Below are 23,818 nucleotides of genomic sequence, written 5' to 3'. Positions count from 1 at the left end.
CCCGTCCTACTTTATTGGAATTACAAGCAACATCATGGCCACCCTTTAAGCGTTGCCTAACAGGGACAAGACAATTTGTTCAACTGTGAGAGTATGATTACGTGAGACTGGACAATAGAGGTCAATCACTCCATGTGACCTCTTGATGCAATTAGGAGACAGAAACAGAAGTGTGAGGCTGCTGCCTTAGGTAAAACACAGCATGCTGTTTTGCAGTAAATGTTTTTTGTAAGTAGGAAAAATTTCCTCTAAAATAATGATCAAAGGTAGCAGAGTGCTGGTGGCTCATACTTAAAATACTAGTTATTCATGAGGCTGATATCTAAGGATCACAGTTCAAAAAAGTCCATGAGTCTCTACATTATCTCCAATTAACCAATAAAAATATGGAAGTAGAAATACGGCTCAAGTGTTAGAGTGCTAGCCTTGAGTGAAGAAGCCAGGTGAGAGCACAAAGCCCTAAGTTCAAGCCCCAGTACCCACCCACACATACAAAAAAATAGCACCAAGAGGAAAAACAAAAACCAAAAAAAAAATGGCTGGTTTTCCTAGAGCTCCATGTTCTCATATAGGATCTAAGGAACCCAGACGGCTCATGCCAGGCTCTGTTCTGCCATTAGCTAGACAGAGCACAGTACTTTTCTCCCTGGACCCTTCTCCCCTGTTCTTCTCAGCTCCTCTGACTCTTCCCTCCTTTTGAGAAAAGCAGAGAGATTGATCTTTGCTATCCCAAGCTCATGGACATGCAAATTCTGAAGTGTTTTCCTCCTTTCCAAGTATTACCCAAAATAGGGGGCTGGGAATGAGGCTTAGAGATAGAGTGCTTGCCTAGCATGCATGAATCCCTGGGTTCGATTCCTCAGTACCACATAAACAGAAAAGGCCAGAAGAGGCGCTGTGGCTCAAGTGGTAGAGTGCTAGACTTGAGCATGAAGAAGCCAGGGACAGTGATCAGGCCCTGAGTCCAAGCCCCACGACTGGTAAAAAAAAAAAAAAAAAAAAAACACCTCCCCCGCCCCCAACGTATTACCCAAAATATTATGATCAGATATCCCCTCCTTCAGGAAGTTTAACTGACCTCAACATTCCCCCAAGCTGAGTCACCCTCCTGTTCTCCCAGGTATCCTGTGCTTTACATGGCACAGAAATTTCTGCTGACTCAGGTTTCCCCCTCCCAGCACCCTACTAGACCTGAGAATCTTAAGACAAGGACTTAAGTCTTATGTCCTCCAGCACCCAGCGCAATGACTCTGGAGGGCAGGGGAAGGGACTTTTTTCCAAGGGATCTTTTATTTCTCACTTTCCACCTCTTAAATGTCTTCAGCATCTGACCACCCCCACAGCCTAGCCCTCTTTCAGTCTCCAGTGACCCCAAGCTTCAGCATTCAGTACAGTAGCTCTGAGCTGCATGTGGCTGTTTGAACCCTTGAAATGCAGCCATCCCTGTGAAATGCATTCAAGTATAAAACATACATCAAAGGCTTAGAACACAAAAGAGAGAATGTAAAAGGCCTTGATAATGTCTGTCTTGTTCAAGCAATCCTATTGATGTCATCTGTAGATACACACACATACCCAACTCTTCATTTTAGTGACTGTACTTCACATGCATTGGTTATACACTGGCTTTTGTGCTGTTCTTTTAACCAGCCAATCATGACCTCAAGGCCTTGGTGCATCACCCAGAAACCACCAGACCATCTGCAAGCTGCTCTCTTTCATTTCTTTCTTATTTTTGCTCAAATGTGTGCACTGACCACCCCCACCAAGATCCAAATCAATATCCTACTGCCCCTTTCACCCCAACCCAAATTCTCCACCTTCGTGGTACATACTACATTCTCACTTATATGTGCATTCATTTCTTTCCCAATAGAATGCATACTTTCTTTTTGCCAGTCCTGGGGCTTGAACTCAGGGCCTGAGCACTGTCCCTGGCTTCTTTTTGCTCAAGGTTAGCACTCTACCACTTGAGCCACAGAACCACTTCTGGCTTTTTCTATACATGTGGTACTGAGGAATCAAACCCAGGGCTTCATGTATACAAGGCAAGCACTCTATCACTAGGCCATATTTCCACCCTCTAGAATGCATACTTTGAAGAGGAAAAGTACTTGCTAGGTCACTGGTCTCGGGCTATCATAGGTGTCCAATGAACATGTGCAGGTTTAATAAATGAATGAATGATCAACCTTCTGCAAATATTTGGTGAACAAATGGAACAGGGGCTTTAAAGGGGGTCTAAGTGACACTGTGGGTAGCAGGGACAAGGCATGAGGAATTGGGAAGACAATGGTAAGAGAATGAAACAAAAGTGCACACACCATTCACAACTTTTCCCAGGTGAATTTATTAACTCAACACTCCCCCAGGTAAGGCAGGGCTTTGGTGAGAGGAAGAAAACATCTTGGGGACCTTGCTGGTGAAAAGGACCTCAGAGAGCCTTCTATTCCTTGTGGATGTTATCGTGGGCAGTCTCCAACACAGAAGCCACCAGGAATAAGAATTCCCTGAAGTTGATCTGATCATCTCCATTTTCATCCAGCTCCTGGAATATTTTGTTGATTGTAGCTGGATCACTGCTGTTCTAAGAGAAAGAAAAAAGAAGAAACTCTTGAGCTTAAAACACTTGCCCACGGCTCTCTGACTTCTCATCGCTCAGGGCTCAGGCCCAGAAACGTGAAGCTCCTCAACAGCACAAGACAAGAATAAGAAGGCCTACGTGTCATGAGCCGTCCTGGAGTCACACAAGGCTTGACCTAGAACATGCTCTAGAGCTCACTCACTCACCTCTCCCTTGCCCTGCATCTCTCCACAGTACTTCTAGGGAAACAGATCCCAGGAGAAGAGTAAGCAAAACCAAAGGGATGGAGAGTTCCTGAGAGGGGGCAGCTGAGGCCCTGTGCCACCAATATCCTTGAGAGTTCAAACTAGGGAAAATATCCACCCCAATGTCCCTCCTCCAGGATCTGCCCTTTGTTCCCTCTGCAAGGGAGACTAGGAAGTTGGAGATGAAAGAGCATCACCTACCTTGATGATGTTTGCAAGTTCCCTTGTAATGAACAACTTCAGCTCACTCTTGGTGAGGGTGTCATGATGCCCCAACCGAACTGAGTACTGGTGGAAGATGTTGATGATGCCCACCAGGTGATCTTCCAGTGTAGGCATCTTCTCAACTTCACGTTATCCTCTTAAAAGACAATGGAGATCTAGTGGAAACTCCTCACCAACCCCTTCAACATCTATTGTCCTCTCTTTCTGCCTCTAGGGCTTAGAGAAAGCATGAAGTCCTCCACACCTACTCTGTTTGATCCATGGTGACATTGTATGTAGACAGGATAGGGAAGAAAAGGATATGTGACCATGTGTAAAGTCTGACAAAGAAGGAAAAACCTTCCAATTGGCCGTGTTGCCGCCACCACCACCACCACCACCTCACCCACCAGGCAGGATCCTTTGGAAGTTATCACTCACTCAAGCTCATCCAGAAAGGGCTCTGGCTTGGCCTGGCTGTTCACTTTCCCAAGGTGATAATCGATCATCACACTTCCACCCCTACTAAGTGCTGGTCTGGTCTAAAATTGAGCCCAAACTACTGTGTCAGCCCAGAAATGCCCAGGTAAGCACACATCTGTGGTTTCCAACACTGTGATTACAACATGGCCACCAACAACCACAAGCCGATGGACCACTGAAGGACCCAGACAAGAAAAGGGTACTTACCACTCAGTGTTCAAGTGTGGAGCCTTAGCTAGAAATCAGCACTCATGATGGTTACCGGCCCAGGAGGCTTTTATAAGACAGTCAAGACTTCAGCTTCAAGTTTGGGTGAAGAAATCTCTCTCTGATTCATCTTGAGACAGTTGCCTGGCAGTGCTGGGTTGCTCAAGAGCAGCTTTGAACCTGTAGCAACAGGAGCCCCTCAGGTTTCAGTTGGCCTGAAGCAAAACCCTACAGCACCTCCACCCCACACTGAAGTGTCGTGCGTAATTCTGGCACTGACAAGGACAACTGTTTTGCTAGGGGAGAAATCACATTTAAAAGTTATGTAACTAAGTATCAAATCCAACCTTGTCTGTCTTTAAAATCTTTGCAACTACAATTTTCCCCAATAGTGTCAATAGATGCTTTTTTAAATCCTGTTTATCCATCTTGTTTTAGCAATAAGATTTTTGGTAGAGGTAGAATGTCTTGTATCTATTCCTGATCTTTTTTTCCCAATCTTTTCTTAATATAGTCAATTCCCAATTGACCTTTATAAATATTTGTGTCCGCAGACTTTTCTTCATTGGGGGCCGCCCATTCCCCCAGAAGCACTGTGTGAAAAACACCAGGCTAAGCTCAGGAACAGAGGAACAACAACTAAGAAGAAAAGATGGCTGTCCTTCTAGAACTTACAACCAAATGGGTTCATACACCTTTATAAGTCATAACACAGATAAGTCACCCAGTGAAAGAGATGAAGTGCCGAGGACTGTCAGGATGACCAGCTGATGGCTTGTCTGTGCTAGGCTAGGGCCCATGTCCACCCAGCCCATAGGCTGGGACCGGGACTGCTTGCCAAGCCAGTGTGGAGCCCCAGGAGGGCTCTTGGAACCAGCTCTGGGTATCCTTGACCTCTATGAGCCTGTGTCTTCATCTGTGAGGTGATTGCACCAGCCTCATTTGTTCCTAGAATTAAGCATAGCAGAGAGAACAGGTAAGAGAGTCCTGCTGGAAGCAGTCTACTATGATTATTTTTGCAAGTTTCTTCTATTTTCCTTCCTCCAGACCGGATGTGGGTCATGCAGCCCCGCCAGCATAGTCTTGAGTGCCTGTGTCCAGCCCAGATCCAACTTTTAAGATGCCGGACCACCAGATACCCCAAAAATCTGGAAGTGGCACTGTGGCTCAAAGTGGTAGAGCATTAGTCTTGAGCACAAAAGCTCAGGGACAGTACCCAGGCCCTGAGTTCAAGCCTCACAACCAACAAGAAAGGGGGGCTGGGGGGGGGGGTTAGTGTGTTAGTGTCAGCTTACTGTCATTGTCATGAACTACCTCAGAAAATTAACCTATAAAAGAGAAAGGGTTGGTTTTCCTCACAGTTTTAAAGATTCTGACATATGATCCATTGGCCACATTGCTTTGGGCCTGTGGTGATCATCATGACAGTGTGTGAAAGAGGGAAACTACTCACGTCAGGAACCACGGAACAAAGAGAGAAAGGGGAAACAGTCCTAAGTCCTCTCCTACTGAGACATGTCTCCAGTGACCTACGGACCTCCCATTAGGTCCCACCTATCAAAGGTTCCACTATATCTCACAGGAGCAGCAGCCTTGGGACTATGTGGACTGCTGGGGAAGATTTCAGACCCAAGCTACAATAGATAGGAGTGAACGCAGGTATGCCAGGGAAACAGAGGCAGTGCTGTTCATTGTTTTAAGGGTAGGTTATCAGGTGCTCAGTTCCAGCAAATAGGATATTCCTTTGGTAATTATTTATGTCGATGGAAGTAATGAGGCCAAAGAGACAAGAAAAGAGAACTCTCCCTAAGTTGTTCTGGGAGTGGAGGATCCATTTTCAGAGCAGACCCTAAGGTTTTCAGAAAGAGAGAAACCAATATCTCCATAACTTCCTTTTTGGTTTATCTATTACACTCCCTAAATTTGGAGTAGGGTAACCACTACCTGTGAAGTAGGTTTCATCTCCCACTGGTTACTTTACCATGCAGGGATCCAATAAAGCAGGACATAAGTACACACAGTGTGATAATAGCAAAGCAACTTTATTACTCACAAACTGGCAGCTAGAGCAACAGAAGCCTAGGATTCATGGTAAAGCAGTTCGTCATGACTCAAGAAAACCACTGGGGATCAGTGGCTCACACCTGCAATCCTACCTACTCCGAAGGCTGAGATCTGAGGGTCACAGTGTGAATCCAACTGAGGCAGGAAAGTCCATGAGATTCTCATATCCAACTAACACCACCAAAAAGCCAGAAATGGATCTATGACTCAAGTGATAGAGCACCAGTCTTGAGTGGAAAAGGCTAAGAGACAATACCCAGGCCTTGAGTTTAACTCCAATACTGGCAAAAAAAAAAAAAAAAAGAGACTCAAGAAAACCACCTAGAGAGTGTCATCTCTGTGCACAGACTCCACGTTGCACTGAAGCTGACTTTAAAAATAACCTAGCCTGGGTTTTATATAGCAAGGGCAACTAGGATCACTGGGCCAGTCAAGGTTTTTATAGGGATTTTTCCTGCAGTCTACTCTTCAACATATATATCCCACTTAGTAAAGCTAGTTTATTTCACATACCCTCAGGCCTCCGTGAATCTGTTGTCAATGGCCTGGCTGTCAGCTCCATATGACACCTGGACTGATACAATCTGAATGAAATATTGTTGACCCACAGCCAGAATGCATCCCAGTAGACCATAAGGACCTTAAAACAAGCAGGAGGAGCCTCCTTGATTCCAGCTATCCAGGACAGAAGTTTCTAAAAAGGCCAATAAAACAGATGAAACTACTGTTTACAACCAATAGGGGAAAACTGGCCTGTTTCTTCTGTGTCTCTAGAATAGCTGGGATGTTTACCCAGGTGCAGCCAGAAGTGTTGGCAAAATCCATTGTTGCCCTATTCCTCTGAAAGGCTGGTGTATCCCAGTAGTAGATTCCTATTTACCAGTTATAGAGGTTTGAGTACCTATCATTCCATTGGGTGGACAGGCTATAAGAAAAGTTCCCAATGGCAGTGCCTGGGCCAAAGTTCATCTACTTGCTTCTATAAATGCCTATAAATGGCCTTATTTAAAGTTAGCAATTTGACTAAAGGGACCAAAAGAACACCCAGGTTGGGTACATGTGACCTTCAATACCCAAAGAGCTTCCTCTTGGTCCTCCGCTTTATAAACGGTACCACTGGGGCCAAAAAAAAATGTTCTCTTGACTATAACTGAGATCCTTCTTTGACATCCCATCCAAGTGACCTGTAGGAATTGCACCTGTTGTCCTGGGTCCTGGGCTTCTTCAAGGGCAGTACCTCATCAGCCATTGCTCAATATGTCAATGACTTAGCTCAGTTCCTCCTCCACTTGCATGTCGTGGATGACTAAGGTTTGTCATGAAGACTTGGGCTTGTGTTGTTGTTCAGAGGTGGGGCTGTACAGTTATTGGGACTTGAACTCGGGCCCTTACACACTCACTTGTCTATTTCACTCAAAGCTGGAGCACTACCACTTGAGCTACACCTCCATTTCTGGCTGGTTAATTGGAATAGTCTCTTAGATCTGTCTTCCCAGGCTGGTTTCAATCCTCAGATCCTCAGATCTCATCCTTCTGAGTAGCTAAGATTACAGGCAGGTGCCACCAGCACCTGGCAGCCTTGGGCTCATTGAAAGCCAAACTCCACCCTCTGATGGTGAACTATGTGGGAGTTGAGGCATTCCCTGCAAGTGCCCAGTGAAGACACACTGTGGGAAGCTCTACAATGAACTCAAACCAGTCTTGATCCTCAAGGAAAAGACACTCGCTAAGATGATAGTGCATGGATCTCCAATATGGATTGCCACTGCTTGGCAATGATGACAATATCTTTCACCACACACACCAAGGCAGTCTGCCTGTGATAGTCTCCATGTCCCAGATGCCTATTACCTTGGGGCAGGGTTGTTCATTCATGTCTGCACCAAGTCCTTAATTATCCAAGTAGTGTCCTGCTCTCCACTTACTTCTCTCATTTGGCTAACCAGAGGTGGCTGGGGTAGCTGAGGTGGGTAGCTGGTGGGAGTGCATATGCCCTACTGCTGTGGCTCAGAGTCTTAGCTGTGAGCAGTTCAGCCCCTCAGGCAACAGGGATGTTCTGTGTAACCAAGGTAGTTCACTCAGCAGTGAGAACCCAGAAATGCCCTGCTTCGCCTGTCACTACCACAAGTCAGCGTTCACTCCCACCTCCCAATGGCATTGGTTTAGTGCTTCTCTTAATGGGACCTACAGATAGTGATGTCAAGGCCCCAGGACCCACGAGCCCAAGAAAAGTCTAAGCCTCCTCTTTTTTCCTTTTATCTTGAGCACTGGCCTCCACTGGGGACTTTATTTTTCAGTCTGTACCATTCATCCTGAGACATTTGGTTTTCAAGTCCCTTTATCAAGCAGACACACCAACAAGACAGTAGGAGACAAGCCAGGCTTTTGTCCATACCTATGCTGATTTGAACATACTAGTTCTCTCTCAGGTGCCTCTATGTCTGCATAATGCCCACTTCCCAATAATGACTATTCCCAGGAATAGGTCATTGTATAGGAGGCCAACAATCAAGAGGCCATGTCTTGCTCCCCTGTGTCCACACTCCCCCCAAACCCCACTCTCTCTGCTTTGATCTATTCTGTCTGCTTATTCACATTCATGCAGTGTGTCCCAACCATCACTCTTTCATCCCAATTGATAGTCCACATACATGTCTGGCCCCCTTTGTTCAGGGAGTTCAAAGAATCCTGTTGGTCCTCAACAGCTTGAGTAGTAAGATCAGCTGCCACTCCCAAAGTCAACAGCAGGTTGGATACCATTTTTCCATGGATTGTATGCCTGTGACAGGTAGGAGAACACAGAAAAATGGTTGGAGTTCCTGAAAAAACTATCTCGAGAAATCCTGTGATGACAGAGTGTGAGCTTTCCCAGTTCAGACTGCTATTTGCACACAACCCTGAGGACCCAAAATTCCCAACAGAAAGATGCTCTATCTGAAGGTAACAAGCACACTAGAAAAAAACATGTAAGCCTGGGCTGGGAATGTGGCTTAGAGGGCTTGCCAAGCATGCATGAAGCCCTGTGTTCCCAGTACCACATAAACAGAAAAAGCCAGAAGTTGCACTATGGCTCAAGTGTAGACTACTAGCCTTGAACAAAAGAAGCTCAGTGACAGCACCCAGACCTTGAGTTTTGCCCTAAGCAAAAAAAAAAAAAGAATATATAAACCAAGGGAGCACATGTACTCTGATCAGAGAGTGGTCATTATTAGGGTCTTTGTACAAAATCTGTCTGGTTTAGCCATGAAACAGGGAGTGGGGTAAAGTTGCACAATGTACACACATTCCTATACCATGGGAGAGGCCTAAACTCTGCTGACTTACATCTATGTTCCAGATTACCTTCTCTCCCATCAGATGGACAATGGCTAATGGGAATGACAGAGCTTCTAAGACTGGAAGGAAGTGTCCTCCACCCTAAGAGGGAGAAGAAAATGTTACTGGGGAAAACCCCAAGAGTCTAGGGAAGCCAAAATACCAGTCTTCTTGTTCGAAGTGTGGAAAGAGTAGCCTTGTCAGGAAGTTGCTCACACAAGGAAAGACTCACTAGTACCTTAGGCCTTGCGGCATGAGCAGGAGCAAGGACAAAGTTCATGGGGTATCTCCCATCACAGCTTGTCACTGTGGACTGCAGAGACCCTGAAGGGGATTAAAGAGAAAGAATCTAGAAAAACAGACAAAGGGAAGACTGGCCCCATCCACACAGAGGGTGGAAAACCAGCTACAAGAGAGCGTTGCAAGTCTGAAGTAGACTCTCTTGCCTGTGACAGGCAGGAATCTAATCCTAGCTTTGCCACTTGCCAGACTAGTAAAGTCTAAGTGTTCTCATATACAAAACAGAATTGGTTACCTTTCATTACAAGAAAGCAATGAGGTGAATTACCACTATCTCATACTAAAAAAGCAAAATTATTAACACACATCGTAGACTTATGGCAGAATCTTTGCGTTCATTCACTAATGAATGCAAAATTTTCTTTTTGCCTTAAAAAAAAGTACTCAGAACCAGGCACAATGGTTCATGCTTATAATCCTCACTACTTGGAAGATCAGGAGACTCTTCCCAGCCAACCAAGGTTAAAAAAAAAAATGGAGACTCTATTTGAGAAATAACAAAAACAAAGAGGGTTGGAGGTATATAGTTCAAGAGCCTACCTGACATGTGCAAGGTCTGAGTTCAAACCCCAGTACCACTGAACAGAGGCTAGTCAGACAAGTCAAACAGTCAGGCACAGTTAGGGCAAGGGACCTGGGAAAAGACATCTCTAGGTAAATGGCAAAGTACATTCCAAAAATGACAATCTTCCCTTTGCTCCAGAGACACAGGAAAAGGGAAGGCAGGACAGCCCTGAATGGGAACCACAGGTAAATTCCAAACTGCAGGTAAATTTGAAACTCCAATGGCCAAGAGCCCTCAACCAATCAAAATATCATAGACAAGATCAATGGGCAAAGTTCATTGGTTCTTCCAACCCTCTAATTATCATAGAAGTCAATCAATACCCGAAGCTATACAGATTTAAAAAATAAAAACAAAACAAAAAAAAACCTCCTAGACATAGCAGCAATGCCCCCTTCCCGGGACCACTCTTGCTCTTCAAGAGTTCTGTGTTGTTGTTTTTTCTTCTTACTTGATTAACTCCATACTTCCATGCCTTCCCTTCATTGTCCATGGATTTCATTCCCTTAATTCTTAAAAACAAGGGCCCTGTGAGTCAAGAACACCAGCAACACAAGGCCGCCAGCATCAGAGCAGCATCACGCTAGCAGGTAGGTATCACCAAAACTCCCCAAAAGAGCTGTGACATTTTAAAGGTTCCAACAGGTTACCAGTAGCCACCACAGCAGTGTTATATCATTGTTGTAATTATTTTCAACATGCCATGTGAAACCGTAGCTTTTGTTTGTTTGTTTCTCTTGTATTCCCTTCCTGTGGTTGTACCCTCGCTATCACTGTATCTCATCTGAGTACCCTGCATACTGTATATACTTGTATTAGAACTAGGGAAGGGAAAGGGAATACCAAAATCAAGAGACAAAGGATAAAAAGACAAATGATTCCAAAAGCAATACTTACAAAACCATTTGGTGTAAACCAACCTACAACTCTTGGCGGGCCGGGGGGGGGGGGGGGGGGAGGAAGTAGGGGAGGGGGAGGGGGGGAAATGAGGGAGGAGGTAACAAGTTGAACAAGAAATGTATTCACTGCCTTACATATGAAACTGTAACCCCTCTGTACATCACTTTGACAATAAATAAGTAAATATAAAAAAAAAAACAGTATCACTGCCAAAATAAATAAATGACAAGAATCTAGCTGGGAATATTCAAAAATATGTCAAGACTTCCAGAAAGAAATACTTAAGTATAAATAATGCTCTTTAGATATAAGACTTTTTTAACTTTTAACAAGATGCAAAAACATGGCAGCTTTAGGTTTAATGTCTCAGCTAAGCTATAAAACCAGATTACCCTGTGCAGCAGGTCTAAACTGTCTCCTTGTTACCTGTTGTGAGTTGTTAATTCAATGTACTTTGCCAATTACTTTTCTTAAACGTCCGATCATGACAAGGAAGGAGCAAGACCTACTTCCATTCAGACAGTAGCAGAAATCAGAAACATTTAGTCTTTTTCCAAGTTTGAAGTAATTTTCCTTTCACAGTGACGTGCAGCTAGTGCCCGTAAGCATGGGTAACACTCCCTTCCACGCATATGAGTTTAGATTGAATGGGATCTGGACCCAATCAAAATGATTTGGTTCGGGGCTGGGGATATAGCCTAGTGGCAAGAGTGCCTGCCTCGGATACACGAGGCCCTAGGTTCGATTCCCCAGCACCACATATACAGAAAACGGCCAGAAGCAGCGCTGTGGCTCAAGTGGCAGAGTGCTAGCCTTGAGCGGGAAGAAGCCAGGGACAGTGCTCAGGCCCTGAGTCCAAGGCCCAGGACTGGCCAAAAAAAAAAAAAAAAAAAAAAAAAACAAACAAAATGATTTGGTTCCCCAAGTAGCAAATGGCTTTCCCACTGGAACTGGCTCTTATGCTCAGCTGCTAAGCCTAGCTGTCCAATTCCAGATTTTTTTTCCATGCCATTTTGGACAGTTGTCACAATAAAGCCAGGATCCTTGGGTAGAGAATCAGATGTAAAAGCAAAACTTCAGACAAGGTCATCCTTATAAGGAAATCTCAGTGGTTGGATGTGCCTCCTTGGATGAAGCAAGATCTCTCTTGTGGGCTCAAATGTTGCAGAGGGTTCCTGTCTAACCTATTTCTTTCTCAACTCCCCACTGCCTTGTTGTTTCATTTGCAGCTGGAGAAATAGGAAACCAAATCACCTTCCTCTGAGCCACAAACCCGGACTGTCTCTGCTCAGAGGTTCCTGTTGTGCATGAAATGTTGTTTGTAAATGATGGGCTCCAAATCTGCTTCCCCACAGAGCTCTGAGGAACTGCCCTCCTTACCTTCTCCACTACCTCCACTGGAGCCTCCTTCTCTAACCATCTGTTGGTAGCTCAGCACTAATCCTCTCCTTCACAACCACTGCCCTTGTACTTACTGTTCAACTCCCCAAGGCTCCAAACACCACCTTCCTGATGCCCCTCTGAGAAAGCAGATTTCCTGAGCTTTCAGTAGGAACAGTAAATCTTTCCCCAAAGAATCTGTTACTAGCAAGTCTAAAGTCCACTTTCAAGAGGAAATGAAAGATATGTTACCCCTCACCCCAACACACACACACACACACACACACACACACACACACACACACACACACACATCAATCATCATCATCACCATCATCACTACCATCCCTCTCAGTAGGTAAGTGAGAAGCAGGAGTGAGAAGCTTGCTTTTCCGGTATATTACTGAGTTAGGTTTCCTACACTTCATACTCTGTTGAATGGAGATAGATGAACCTAGAATAGTTCTTAAAGCTTTTCCCCCCTCTGGGTCACTTTGACGCCCCCTGCTTAACTTCAGACTGTGTATTGGAGAAAATTATGGTAAGGTGACTGTGGTTCCTTTCAGAAGTGACTGGCCCTTGTTTCTGCATGGCAGAGTGTCTTTCATGCTCCTGACTTGGGGACAGTGCTAGCTTTGAGAAATGGAGAAAGATAGTGTTAGCAACAGTGAGAAGGAAGCTGTTCCCTTCCTGAGCCTCCCTCTTACCCAGGCAGGAACCCATGTCTGTAGTCCATTTCACTTCAGTTCCCGCTAGTACCTCTCAGCAGGCTTCCTGCGAACCATTTTCACTGATCTGTTGCTGATAACGAATCTGGCTGGTAATTAAAACATTGGACAATAAGAGACTAAGCTACTCCCTTTTCCTGTTCATTTGTGTGATAATGCAATATAAGTCTACTACAAACAAAAAGCCTAGTAATCCAGTGAGTCATCTTGTTGAAAGCCAATTAACCTGATTAGGATTTTGTTTAAGACAGATCCTAGGGAGATGGCCATCTGGTATGTCTGGCTTTTCCAAAGCTTTCTCCTCATCAACCCAGAGTTGAGGTTCTTCATCCTAGGATCCTGAGGTCCATTATACAGTGATAAATCATCCCACAGAGGGTTGATGGTTCCCTGCTGTGTTCCTGCAGTGGCCTGGTGCCCAGGACACCCCTAACTTGCAGAACAGAATAGATCACAAAGACGTGCAAACAACCAGGTAGGAACTAGTCCAGCCCCACAAAGACTTCAACCAGCCCCCAAAACATACTGTCCACAGCAATACTCCAAAAGCCAGAAGCGGGGAGCAATGTTCTTAATCTTTCTGTGGATTTTATTGTTGTTGCTGTTGTTGTTTACACATCTAGTGGAAGCCACAGAAGAATGTTCTGTACCTGCACTCAACATGCTGATTGATATTGGTTGTAGAATTCACATCAATTCCATTTCAGAGAGGTGTAGACTGGCATAGACAGGTGTAGACAGGATTCTAGTTTCAAAATTCCAATGGCAGCTCCCTACCCACCCCATCACTGTAAACACTGTCCCAGCATGTAAGTGAGGACCACAGTTTCTCAAGCCACAATCTGGAAATTTCTTTTAGGTGTTTAATTGCTGGTGAAAAATGCCTATTCATCTCTGGCCATCTCATTTTACTAAGCCTTTGGAGAGACCTGTGGTTGCAATTATTGGAAAATTATTTTAGATAATTCATAGATCATCAGAAAACAGAATTCCATACAGGAACATTTGGGGAAATTATCCTTTAATGTGAGTATTTATTAATATATTGACCCATCCACCTATTCAGATGTCATTTAATTGGGCTGGTATTATGTGGGGCAGGAAAAGGGGCAGGATAGAAAGGGAAGGAAAGCTTCTGAAATTCTTATGGTCATATTGCAGATACAGGGGAAGGATTTTTCTAGTGTTACTTAAAATGAGATTCTACAGATCATCCACCTGTAGTCACATCAGTCTTTCTATCTACACACACACACACACACACACACACACACACACACACACACACACACATCTGTGTATCTATCTCCCTAATATCCCAAGAGCCCACCTCTAAGACATTTAGCTGGAAATTCAAATTTAGCTCAGAGAACAATATCAGTTTCCTAACATCACTCTGCTCCCAAATCACCCATTTAAGAACCACTAGTAAAACCGCTCTGGAGTTGCAGACTTTTGTCTAAGTCTGGGACCATAGGGCTAGAAGAGACTCTGAGAAACCCGAGGAGTGTGCAGTAAGGACATGACGTGATGTTTGCAAGCACTGACAGCCAGCGAGTAATGAAACTGAGCACAACACAGGTTTCTTCTGCCTTTGAGTTTTCCAACCCTTCCCCCAGCCCCTGGAGCCTTATTCCACACAGGAAAAGCAAGAAATTCAGAGTCCTGAGGTATGAATGACTTTATTATTCTACAAGTACATGCCCAGTGAGATCTCCAGGTCACATAATTCTGCTATTCCTTGTGGCTGTCATTATGGGCAGACACACCCATCTTTATCACGAATATGAGGTACTCCTGGAAGTTGATTGCCCCATCTGTATTGAGGTCCAGTTCTTTGAACCAGGTGTCTGCATCCTTTTTCTGTGAGGATTGAGGGAGGAAAAACCAGAGAGTAAAACATCTCAGAGAAAACAGAGGCATGGCTCAGAGACGCTAAGCATGGTTAGAACCAGGCCTAGAATCCCAAACACAGCCAGCCCCTCCTCACCTTTGTCAGGTGAGGAAACTCTGCCGCTAGCAATTTCCTCAGGTCATCCTTGTACAGGGAGTGGTAATTCCCTTGCACCAGGGAGTACTTGTGGTAGACCTCAATGAATCCGTTCAAAGCACACTCCAGTTCAGTCGGCATGGTGCCCAACGATGTGTCTGCCTGAAAGGAAGAGCCACAGGGGAGCCCTGAGGTGGGGGTGGAGCAGAGTGAAATTAAAGGGACACCGGAGAGACTCTAGTAGTGGCCTTGGCCTGGCCTGCACCATCCAAATAACTAAACCAACAGGTGTCTATGGCTCTAATGGGAAGGAGTGGAATGATATGGATACAGATATGGGAAGAGGCTCACACACACACACACACACACACACACACACACACTCACACACAGAATGAGCGCGCCCTCACACACTGCACAGTGCCAGAGGAACACTCCTTCTTCCTCCCTGTCTCACTCTTCTCCTCTCCAAGCCACACGATCTTGTCAGCAGACCACCCTGAATTTTCTCTCCTCTCTAGAAGGGTCCACCTTCCCAGCCCTCCCCCTGAGAGAAGCCTAAAGCAGAGGGCAGACCTGGACTGTCCCACTTACCAGGTATCTCTGAAACAAAGCTGGCAAAGGACGTACAGGGCCAAGTAGCAGCTCCCTTTTATAGCGGAAGGTTTGGCCTCAGGCCATTCTGCAGGCAGTACTCACTCCCTGAGTTGCCACATCCCTGGTTTCCCAATCAGGTGGATGTGCCAATCACTGTGTGGACTGAACACCTCTGAGGGCTGGGAGAGGAAGGCAGAAAGCACTTGCTGGGCCCCACCCACAGAAGAGATCAGAGGGGTTGTAGTGCACACTCCTTTACTGTAGTCTACAAGCCTGTCCTTTCCTCCACCCAGACCCCCACAGCTGAGCCCTCGCTGGTGTTGCTGGTGCTACTCTGGTGCCCTTGGGGACCAGTGAATACATCTCCAAAACTGAAGCTGGATGCAGCATTTTAAGTGTGTTCCTAGAAACGCATTCCCCCAAAAGCTTTCATCCACTGTTCAACAAGATCGAAAGACCTCAAAAAGGCTAAAAACACTGGGCTCAGCTTCTGGCTTTTGGAAAATGAAACCTGAAGCCATACTGTGGGAATTGTTTGGGGGGCTTCCTGGAGTCTTCATGGGGATTTGTGTGGTCCAGGACTGGGCCAGTTCCTTCCCTACTATCCATATCCACCCTGACCATTCCACTCTGAAAGCTGGGGGTGTACTGAGCTCAGGGGGCCCAAGGCTGACTTGAAATCCCTCTGCTGTGCCCAAGGCACCAAGCCACTGCAGAAACACAACAGGGAACCTGGAACCCTCTCAGGGATGGTTATTGTTGTATACTGGATCTCAGGATCCTGGGCTGAAGAGAAGAACCCAGCCTTGATGTGGTAAGAAGGAGAGTTCTTGGGAAAAGCTAGACATACTTTACACCCAGCAGGCTAAGAGGAGGTGACCACTTCCCCAAGATTCAGAAGCAAATACCCTCTTCCAAGCCACCACCACTAGCAAAATGCCCACTCTGATCAACGCTCCCATGGCTGAAAATATGTGGTGTGCTTTTTTTCTCATAGCACAATACATTTCACATCCATGTTATCTTGTATGAGCCTCAGAAAATGCCTGTTAGGAAGTCAGGATGGAACTTGCCTGGTCTGCAAATGAGGAAACCCGGGTCTAGAAAGGTGAAGGGATTTACCCCCCAAGTTTCCCAGGGCACATGTGTCATTGTTGAGCTGACTCCTAGAGTAACTGGCTCCAGAATGTGATCTAACAAGAGCATGACTTCCTTCCTTCATGAAGTCAACAACTGTTGACCCTGTGTTTCACCATACCTGGGCCATCATCGCCTCCTTGTGGTAGTAGATGGAATTAGCCTGTCTCCTCAGATCTCTATGGCCCTCTGGGCTCCATTTGCTTTTTAGCTTTGTGACCTTGGGCTACTTACTTACCCTGTCTGTACATTCGTTATATCAATTATTAAGTGGATATTAAAATTAGAATATTCTTTGAGCCCATGGGATGAGAGAAAACAAGGATTTCATATCCAGAATGTTAAAGAACTTCAACAGCTCCTTAACAACAAAACAACCCAATAAAAGAATGGGCGAAGGATTTAAACAGACATATCACCAAAGAATATATGCAAATGGCCAATAGTTACGTAAGCAATGCTTGATGTCACTAGTCATGGGGAAATGCAAATCATCACCTCTGTTCAGTTGGATACTATCTTTTTAGGCAGAAAATAACAAAAGTTGACAAAGCCATCAAGGAATTGAATGCCTGGTACACTGTTTCTGGGAATATAAAATAGTGCAGCTTCTGTAAGAAACAAAATGGTAGTTCCTCGATAAACACTGAGTTACCACAGAAAAAGCCAGAAGTAGCATTGTACCTCAAGTGATAGAGCACAGGCCTTGAGCCCAAAGCTGTTCAGGGATAGCACCCAGGTCCTGATTTCAAGCCATCAGAACCCTGAGTTCAAGCCCAGGCCAAAAACAAAATTGAGCTACCACCGGATCCAGTAATCCCATTGTAGGTGTATAGTCAGAGTCCAAAGCAGGGTCTTGAAAGATATTTGTGTATACAGGTCCATGTCAGCATTATTCACAATAACCAAAGAGGACAAAGAACTCATGTCTACCAATGGATGAGTTGTGGTGTACACCTGCAAAAGAATAACATTCTGCCTTTACAACGCAAGGATGTACTGACAGGTGCTACAGCAGAGATGAACCTTGAAGACATCATGCTACATGAAATAAGCTAGTATAAAAAGACAAGTGTTGCATAGTTCCACTTACATGCAGCACTAAGTATAATTAAATTCACAGAACATTAAGTAACATGATCACTGACAGAGGCTGGGAAGAGAGAAAAATGGACAGTCATTTGGCATACAATGTGTTTTGCAAGATGAACATGATTCTGGAGCTCAGTTGCCCAACAATGCAAATGTAATTTAACACTACTGAAATGCACACTTAAAAATGGCAAAAAGGTAAAGTTGATGTTTTACGTATTTGAAGCTATATGTATTTAGTATTATATGTATTTGACCAAATTTCATATTTTTTTAATTTTTAAAGGCTTCCTCTTTAAAACAAGAATTCTATCTTATGAAGATTAAAAAAGGAAGCAAGCTAGGTGCCAGAGGCTGACGCCTAAATACTCAGGAGGCTGAGATCAGAGGATCATGGTTCAAAGCCAGCTGGGGCAGAGACTCTTATTTCCAGTTAACCACTGCAAAACTGGAAGTGACTCTATGGCTCAAAGTGGTAGAGCACTACCCTTGGGCAAAAGAGCTTGGGGACAAGTTCATTCCCCACACTGATAATATAAATAACTAAAACATTTTTAATAGAAAGCAAATAAATAATAGAAGCAAAATATAAGTTGCCCAATTTCTTACTGTGCATTTCTATTTTCATAAGAGGTTTGTTTAAAATGTGCCGAGTGCTGGGTGAAGTAAAGAAGGCAGGCAGAAGCTTTGCGTGCTGCTGATCCGTGCCTGGCTCTCAGGCTAGCTTGGGAACCCTCCTGGCCAGACTTTACCTCCACAGGAGGCACCTCTGCCTCCTAGAACCCAGCACAATACCTGGCACACACCCTGATAGCCACCACAATGGTAATAAGAGCAGATAATTGATACGTAGATGAGCTGACATTTACCAGGCAGGCCTCACATGTCAGAACTTTTCCTTGGTGCTTTACCTCTAAACCTGCTTACCCATCACAGTAACCCTAGGGGTCATGCACACTACACACAGGAGGAAACTGAGGCCTTGGGAGAGATGGGATAGTCTCTGTATGAGCTAGATGACATAAGATCCAATGTGACATAATTCCATCCTACCCCTGCTGGAGCCCCTTTTACATCCTGCTGACAGCTTCTTCATCCTTCTCATCCAACTCAGACTCCATCTGCTCCAAGTCCCTCCCAGACCCTCATTGCTCTACCCCATCTTCCCAGATTACTTCCTCTCTCCTAGATGCCACCCAAACCTTGCCCATCACAGCACGGGCCCATTTGTATAATGATCCACATGCGTATTGTCTGTCTCTTGTATGGGGATTAAGAGGCTCTCTAGAAGAGAAACCCATACTCACTTCACACTCAGGATCTGACACCTGCTGGGTGTTTGGTAGTTATGGAGGGTATAAATAAGTACAAAGTTGAATGGTTGACCTTTCCCTTATCCAGTGTGGGGATTGTCTTTTTCACATCTAATCACCTTAAATCATTTTTGGAAAAATGCACAATACAAACCCATCAACCACCTAACTTCCTTGACAAGCAGTGACTCAACCTCTAGATTGGGAGCCAGTTTTCAACCAAGGCTTGGCCTCTAGCTCATACCTATTATGCTCTAGGTTCCATTCTATGTGACCTAGCATACACACCTTACCCCAAAGCTGCTAGTCTTACTTTGAAAATGTTTATGTACTCATTCAATATTACCAGCAATCTTGTGGAGTGGACATTACAACCACTATTAGCTCTATTTGACAGATAGGGAAATCGAGGCCGCAGCATTACCCAAGGTCCTTCCCCGGGATCTTGAGTTTCTGTCATGAGTTATAGCTTCCTGCCAGCATCCTGTGTAGACAGATCAATGAAACCATAAACTGTCACCACTCACAAGTGTGTCCCCCACCCCTAGAAAGACAGCCTTGGGGCTTCACTGAGAGCCAGGAGCCAGGCGGAACTGAGCTCCCAGTTCTGAGTAAAGGAATTGGGTAAACATATGGGGGAAAGGCAGAGCCTGTAATCAACCTAACCGACATGGGGCAACTTAGAGGAAGAGGAACCTGACAGTGTTTACAGGAAAAGGCTCAGGCCTCAGATGTGTGTACCCATAGATCTGGCCCAGCCCATCCTGAGGCTGAGGAAATGAGGACAGACAGAACTGGTGGAGAAATTTCCCAGGAGGGGGCCAGAAGAAGACACAGGAGCCTTGGGCTTGTGTCCTTGTGTAGAACCCAACACTTCTCAGATGAGGGGCAGGAAAAGACTCTCCCTGGCCTTGAGGAAGAGTGGGCTGAATAACCTAGACTCCTGTCACCATGACAGAACCAAGATGTGGCCAAGGGTGCCCCCACAGGAGGGAGGTCAGGTCTAGGTCACTAAATTCCAGTCCCTCACATCACCTTCTTGTATTCCTTCTTCAAACACTCTGCTAAGTGGGGAGTAGTGCTGATACTGGGCCAGATGCAGGCCAGCTACGGAACCCAGAATGAAGCACAACCACAGTAGAATAGATGGGATAAGGCCTGAAGGGAAGCAGGGTGCAGAATCCTTCTCAAGAGAGCAATGCAATAAGCTCTTGGTTTGTTGTTGTTGTTGTTTTTCTTACTCTTCAGGTAGTTGTCCAAAGGTGTTTCAAGTCAATGGGTCATTTTATGAGTCCAATGCATCTTATCCAATGGCACTCACCCCTTTCATAATTCTCCCTCATCTCTCCCAACCCTACCCACCCCCTCAATTTTCCTAGTTCAATGTGTGTGTGTGTGTGTGTGTGTGTGTGTGTGTCAGGGACCGCAGCAGGACTTGAGTCATGAATAAGTCAGAGTCAGCAGCAACACCCACATCTATCATCAGGTTTTATTAGCAAAACACAGACCCAACCCTGCCCTCTTCCAGGAAGCCTTCTCTGCTTGACAGCTCCCAAGTTCCACTCCTTGCTCTTCTCGTGACAAGTGACTACCGTCCCGCCAGGCTGAGTTGTCACCCTAGCCCTGTTTCCCTCTTTGACTCAGCACACACAAAACCCAGTGCACAGCCTTCCCTGGCTCACTGGTTCCTGCCCAGATACCTGTAATATCCATGCCGATTACTACCTAATTGGGCACTACTGCATGAAACCTGGACCCCACTCTGCCTCCCTCTTCTCCCTCAGTTGATCTCAGGTCTGAGATGTTCTCATTTCCCTCAGGTCTACTCCGTCTCTTCCATCCCCACCAACAGCTACTAACTCGGTCCTATATTGATCTCATCCTCACTGGCTCTACTCAGCTGCACAGAACCCCTACCGGATTCCCAGCCTCCCTCCTCTCATCCATCCTCCAAGCCCCCAAAACACCCAGGCATACACTCCTGCCTTCCTGCACTCAAACAAGATGAAGCTAAAATCCCAATGCTTAACTTTCAGAGTTTTTCACAGTCTGGAAAACCCAGATCCACTCAGTCAAACCGAGCACGTGTATTCTCTCCTTAGAGAGCTTCCAGGTAAATTTCCATCGCTCCAGGGTGCATGCGTTTGTCTCCTGTGCTACTCCCTCTGTTTGAAACACACCTCTCCTTCTTCTCTCATCCCCTTGTGTAAGATCTCCTTCAAAACAGGAACACTTTCGAGATTAGGGCTCATGCAGTGCACCCCTGCTCAAGGAGCTCCCCTCCGGTCCCGCAGGTGTCAAATGAGCTACTAGGAGCATGGCTGTGAGGCCGGCTTCCTTCCCAGAGGGTCACCTGACTGAGTGAAGAGCTGCCTTCACTCAGAGGGTAGGGGCTGTCTCCCCCCTCAGACAGGCTTCCTGGAAGCAGGGCTGTGCCTCCTCTATCTGACAATGGCACCTTGGGTTCAAGGGCTGTTTCTTCTCACCGCCCCCCACCTTCCCCGAATGGACTGAACCATCTCTTTCTAGACTATTAGGGGTTATCTGGAACCAGGAGCTGACTAATACCAGAATCATTTATGAGGTTGTTTATACACGACACACACACACACACACACACACACACACACACACACACACGGAGTAGCATTCCCTCTCGGCTGCCCATAGCCAGACTACATGTCCTCTGGTGCAGGCTGGGACAGGTCAGGGAGGCCAGCTGCTCTCCCTCTAGTAGAGGTTGTACTGGGCACAGTAGTGGGCACACAGCTGCCGATGGTACTGCAGGTGGTAATCCTTCACCAGCTTGCCCAAGATGTACAGGAACTCCTCGAAGCAGATCTGGTTGTCCTTGTTCTTGTCTGCTGCCCGGAACAACTCTGAGATGTAGTACGGCTCGTTCCGGCCCTGAGGAATGGCAGAAGGTCAACCATGCACGGCGGCACTCGGGCCAGCCACCAGCCCCACCCCCTGCTGGGATGGAGGGTCCCAGGATGGAACAGGCCCCGCCTGCAATGGGCCTGCAGGGAAACAACTCAGACGGTGATGAGGACACCACAGGCTGCAAAACCACTGATGAGGCACAGGTGTGGTGGGGGCTCCACCAGAGCCTGGAGTGGCATGGGCACAGAGAACAAAAATGGCACCAGATCCTGAGCAGCACTGAGCAGCTGGCACCTCCAGATGCACAGTCAGTGGTTGGGGAGTTTGACTTCCCAGCGACACCATAAACTCTCTGAGGGGACACACAGCTGGGCTTCCTGACCACAGGGCACTGCCTTTCTCCCTTCATCAGAAACTCCTACAGGGCAGGGTGTCCCTCACACCTGAGTCGCAGTATGGCTACTGGGCCAGTATCAAGCAGGGCACATCTAGGAGCATTCAGAGCAAGGAAATTTTTGTATCTGTAACCTGCTGCAGGTGGGTTCACAACCTTTCTCCCCTCACCACCCATACCATCTACTGGTCCTATAATCCCATCGTCTCCACAAAACTGGCCAACCAGAGAAGAGCCAGAGGCATCCTGCCTCCAGCAGGCTGTCTCCACTGCCCCTTCCTTGCCCAGACTCCACCAGGTCTGCCACTTGTGCCCAGGTGTCTGTCCCTGAGGCCCCTATCCCTGAGGGCCCCAATGGCACTGTGAGCCCTTTAAGGGCAGAGCCTGGCAGCCCCGTGGAAATAGCCCACTGGAGTTTTTCCATGGAAAGGAGTAGGTTTCCTCGAAGCAGAATTCACCATAATAACCTTCCACCCAAATTTCCCCTCTCTAGGCCCTCAGAGGCACACTCTAGTAAATGGAGGGCGCTGTTGTCTCCTCTACCCCTTCCCAAATCTGGACAGTGGGCACCAGGCATGACCAAAGAAGAGCCATTTCCTAGAGTGGGTGGAAGCTAACATTCTCTAAAGATAACAGCCCAGAGACACTGGGATGGGACAGAGGATGGGAGGCAGCAATGGCAAACACTCTTCCAGGCCTTGCAGTCCCCATGGAGCCCAGTAATCATAGGCTGAGCCTGATGAAAGAGAAGATAGCCAGGCCCCAGTGAGTGGGTACCCACACCAGGAGCCCAGAGCTGGTACCATCCAGCTGAGAAGCTCTGGGGACAAGGGGTGGAAATGGATATTCCATTTCTTATCCAGGCCCAGTGTAGGGCCACCCCCACAGCACCATATGGCCTCCCACAGATCCAAGGGCAGAAAGGCAGAAAAAACTGGAGCTCTAAGGGATGGGGAAGTGGTTCAAGGTCTAGGGCTGTATCACTGATGAAATGAGCCTCTGAGAGGAAGGGAGGTGTGGGCGTGGATAGTCTGAAGAATCTCCCACTTTTACATTAGGGCTAAATCTTAGGGATTAGCTGGGAGACGGAAGGACGAGAAATAAAACTGGGCAGAGCCAGTCCTCCACATTGCCTCCCTCCTCCCTCCTCCAAATTGGAGATTCTGGTGGAAGTCATCTCCACCTACCTAATTACTCTCACCACTCACTTCCAACAATAACAAACCCCATGTGGGTATCCCAGTCCCCTCTTCCTCCTCTACCTTGATCCCAGACCCTACACACCAATTTCTCCATGAAGCGGGGCACATTGTCCATGAGCAAGGCCTTCAACTCCTCCAGGGACAGTGTCTCCACGTCCCCTTCCCGGGCCGCGTAGTGGTGGAAACAATGGATGATTTGGAAGAGAGACTCCTCCACTGGTGTGTCTGACATGGC

The 23,818-nt window shown here is 46.3% G+C and overlaps 3 protein-coding genes across 3 annotated transcripts; all 3 read right to left on the bottom strand.

Annotated features, from left to right (window-relative positions):
* Positions 1–2,323: 2,323 nt before the first annotated feature.
* On the bottom strand, positions 2,324–3,837 carry LOC125360049 (protein S100-A12-like). The gene is made up of 3 exons (XM_048358016.1): positions 3,724–3,837; positions 3,031–3,190; positions 2,324–2,587 (listed from the first exon to the last, which is right to left on the bottom strand). The coding sequence occupies exons 2-3, from the start codon at positions 3,166–3,168 to the stop codon at positions 2,447–2,449; spliced, it is 279 nt and encodes a 92-aa protein (XP_048213973.1). The 5' UTR covers positions 3,169–3,190; positions 3,724–3,837; the 3' UTR covers positions 2,324–2,446.
* A 10,804-nt stretch (positions 3,838–14,641) lies between these two features.
* Positions 14,642–15,661, bottom strand: S100a8 (S100 calcium binding protein A8). The gene is made up of 3 exons (XM_048358018.1): positions 15,560–15,661; positions 14,966–15,127; positions 14,642–14,838 (listed from the first exon to the last, which is right to left on the bottom strand). The coding sequence occupies exons 2-3, from the start codon at positions 15,104–15,106 to the stop codon at positions 14,710–14,712; spliced, it is 270 nt and encodes an 89-aa protein (XP_048213975.1). The 5' UTR covers positions 15,107–15,127; positions 15,560–15,661; the 3' UTR covers positions 14,642–14,709.
* Positions 15,662–21,823: 6,162 nt separating this feature from the next.
* Positions 21,824–23,818, bottom strand: LOC125360038 (protein S100-A15A). The gene is made up of 2 exons (XM_048357999.1): positions 23,666–23,818; positions 21,824–22,011 (listed from the first exon to the last, which is right to left on the bottom strand). The coding sequence occupies exons 1-2, from the start codon at positions 23,813–23,815 to the stop codon at positions 21,835–21,837; spliced, it is 327 nt and encodes a 108-aa protein (XP_048213956.1). The 5' UTR covers positions 23,816–23,818; the 3' UTR covers positions 21,824–21,834.

The sequence above is a fragment of the Perognathus longimembris genome, chromosome 11, assembly GCF_023159225.1.
Source record: "Perognathus longimembris pacificus isolate PPM17 chromosome 11, ASM2315922v1, whole genome shotgun sequence".
Classification (NCBI taxonomy): domain Eukaryota; kingdom Metazoa; phylum Chordata; class Mammalia; order Rodentia; family Heteromyidae; genus Perognathus; species Perognathus longimembris.
This window is presented reverse-complemented; position numbering and strand designations above follow the sequence as displayed.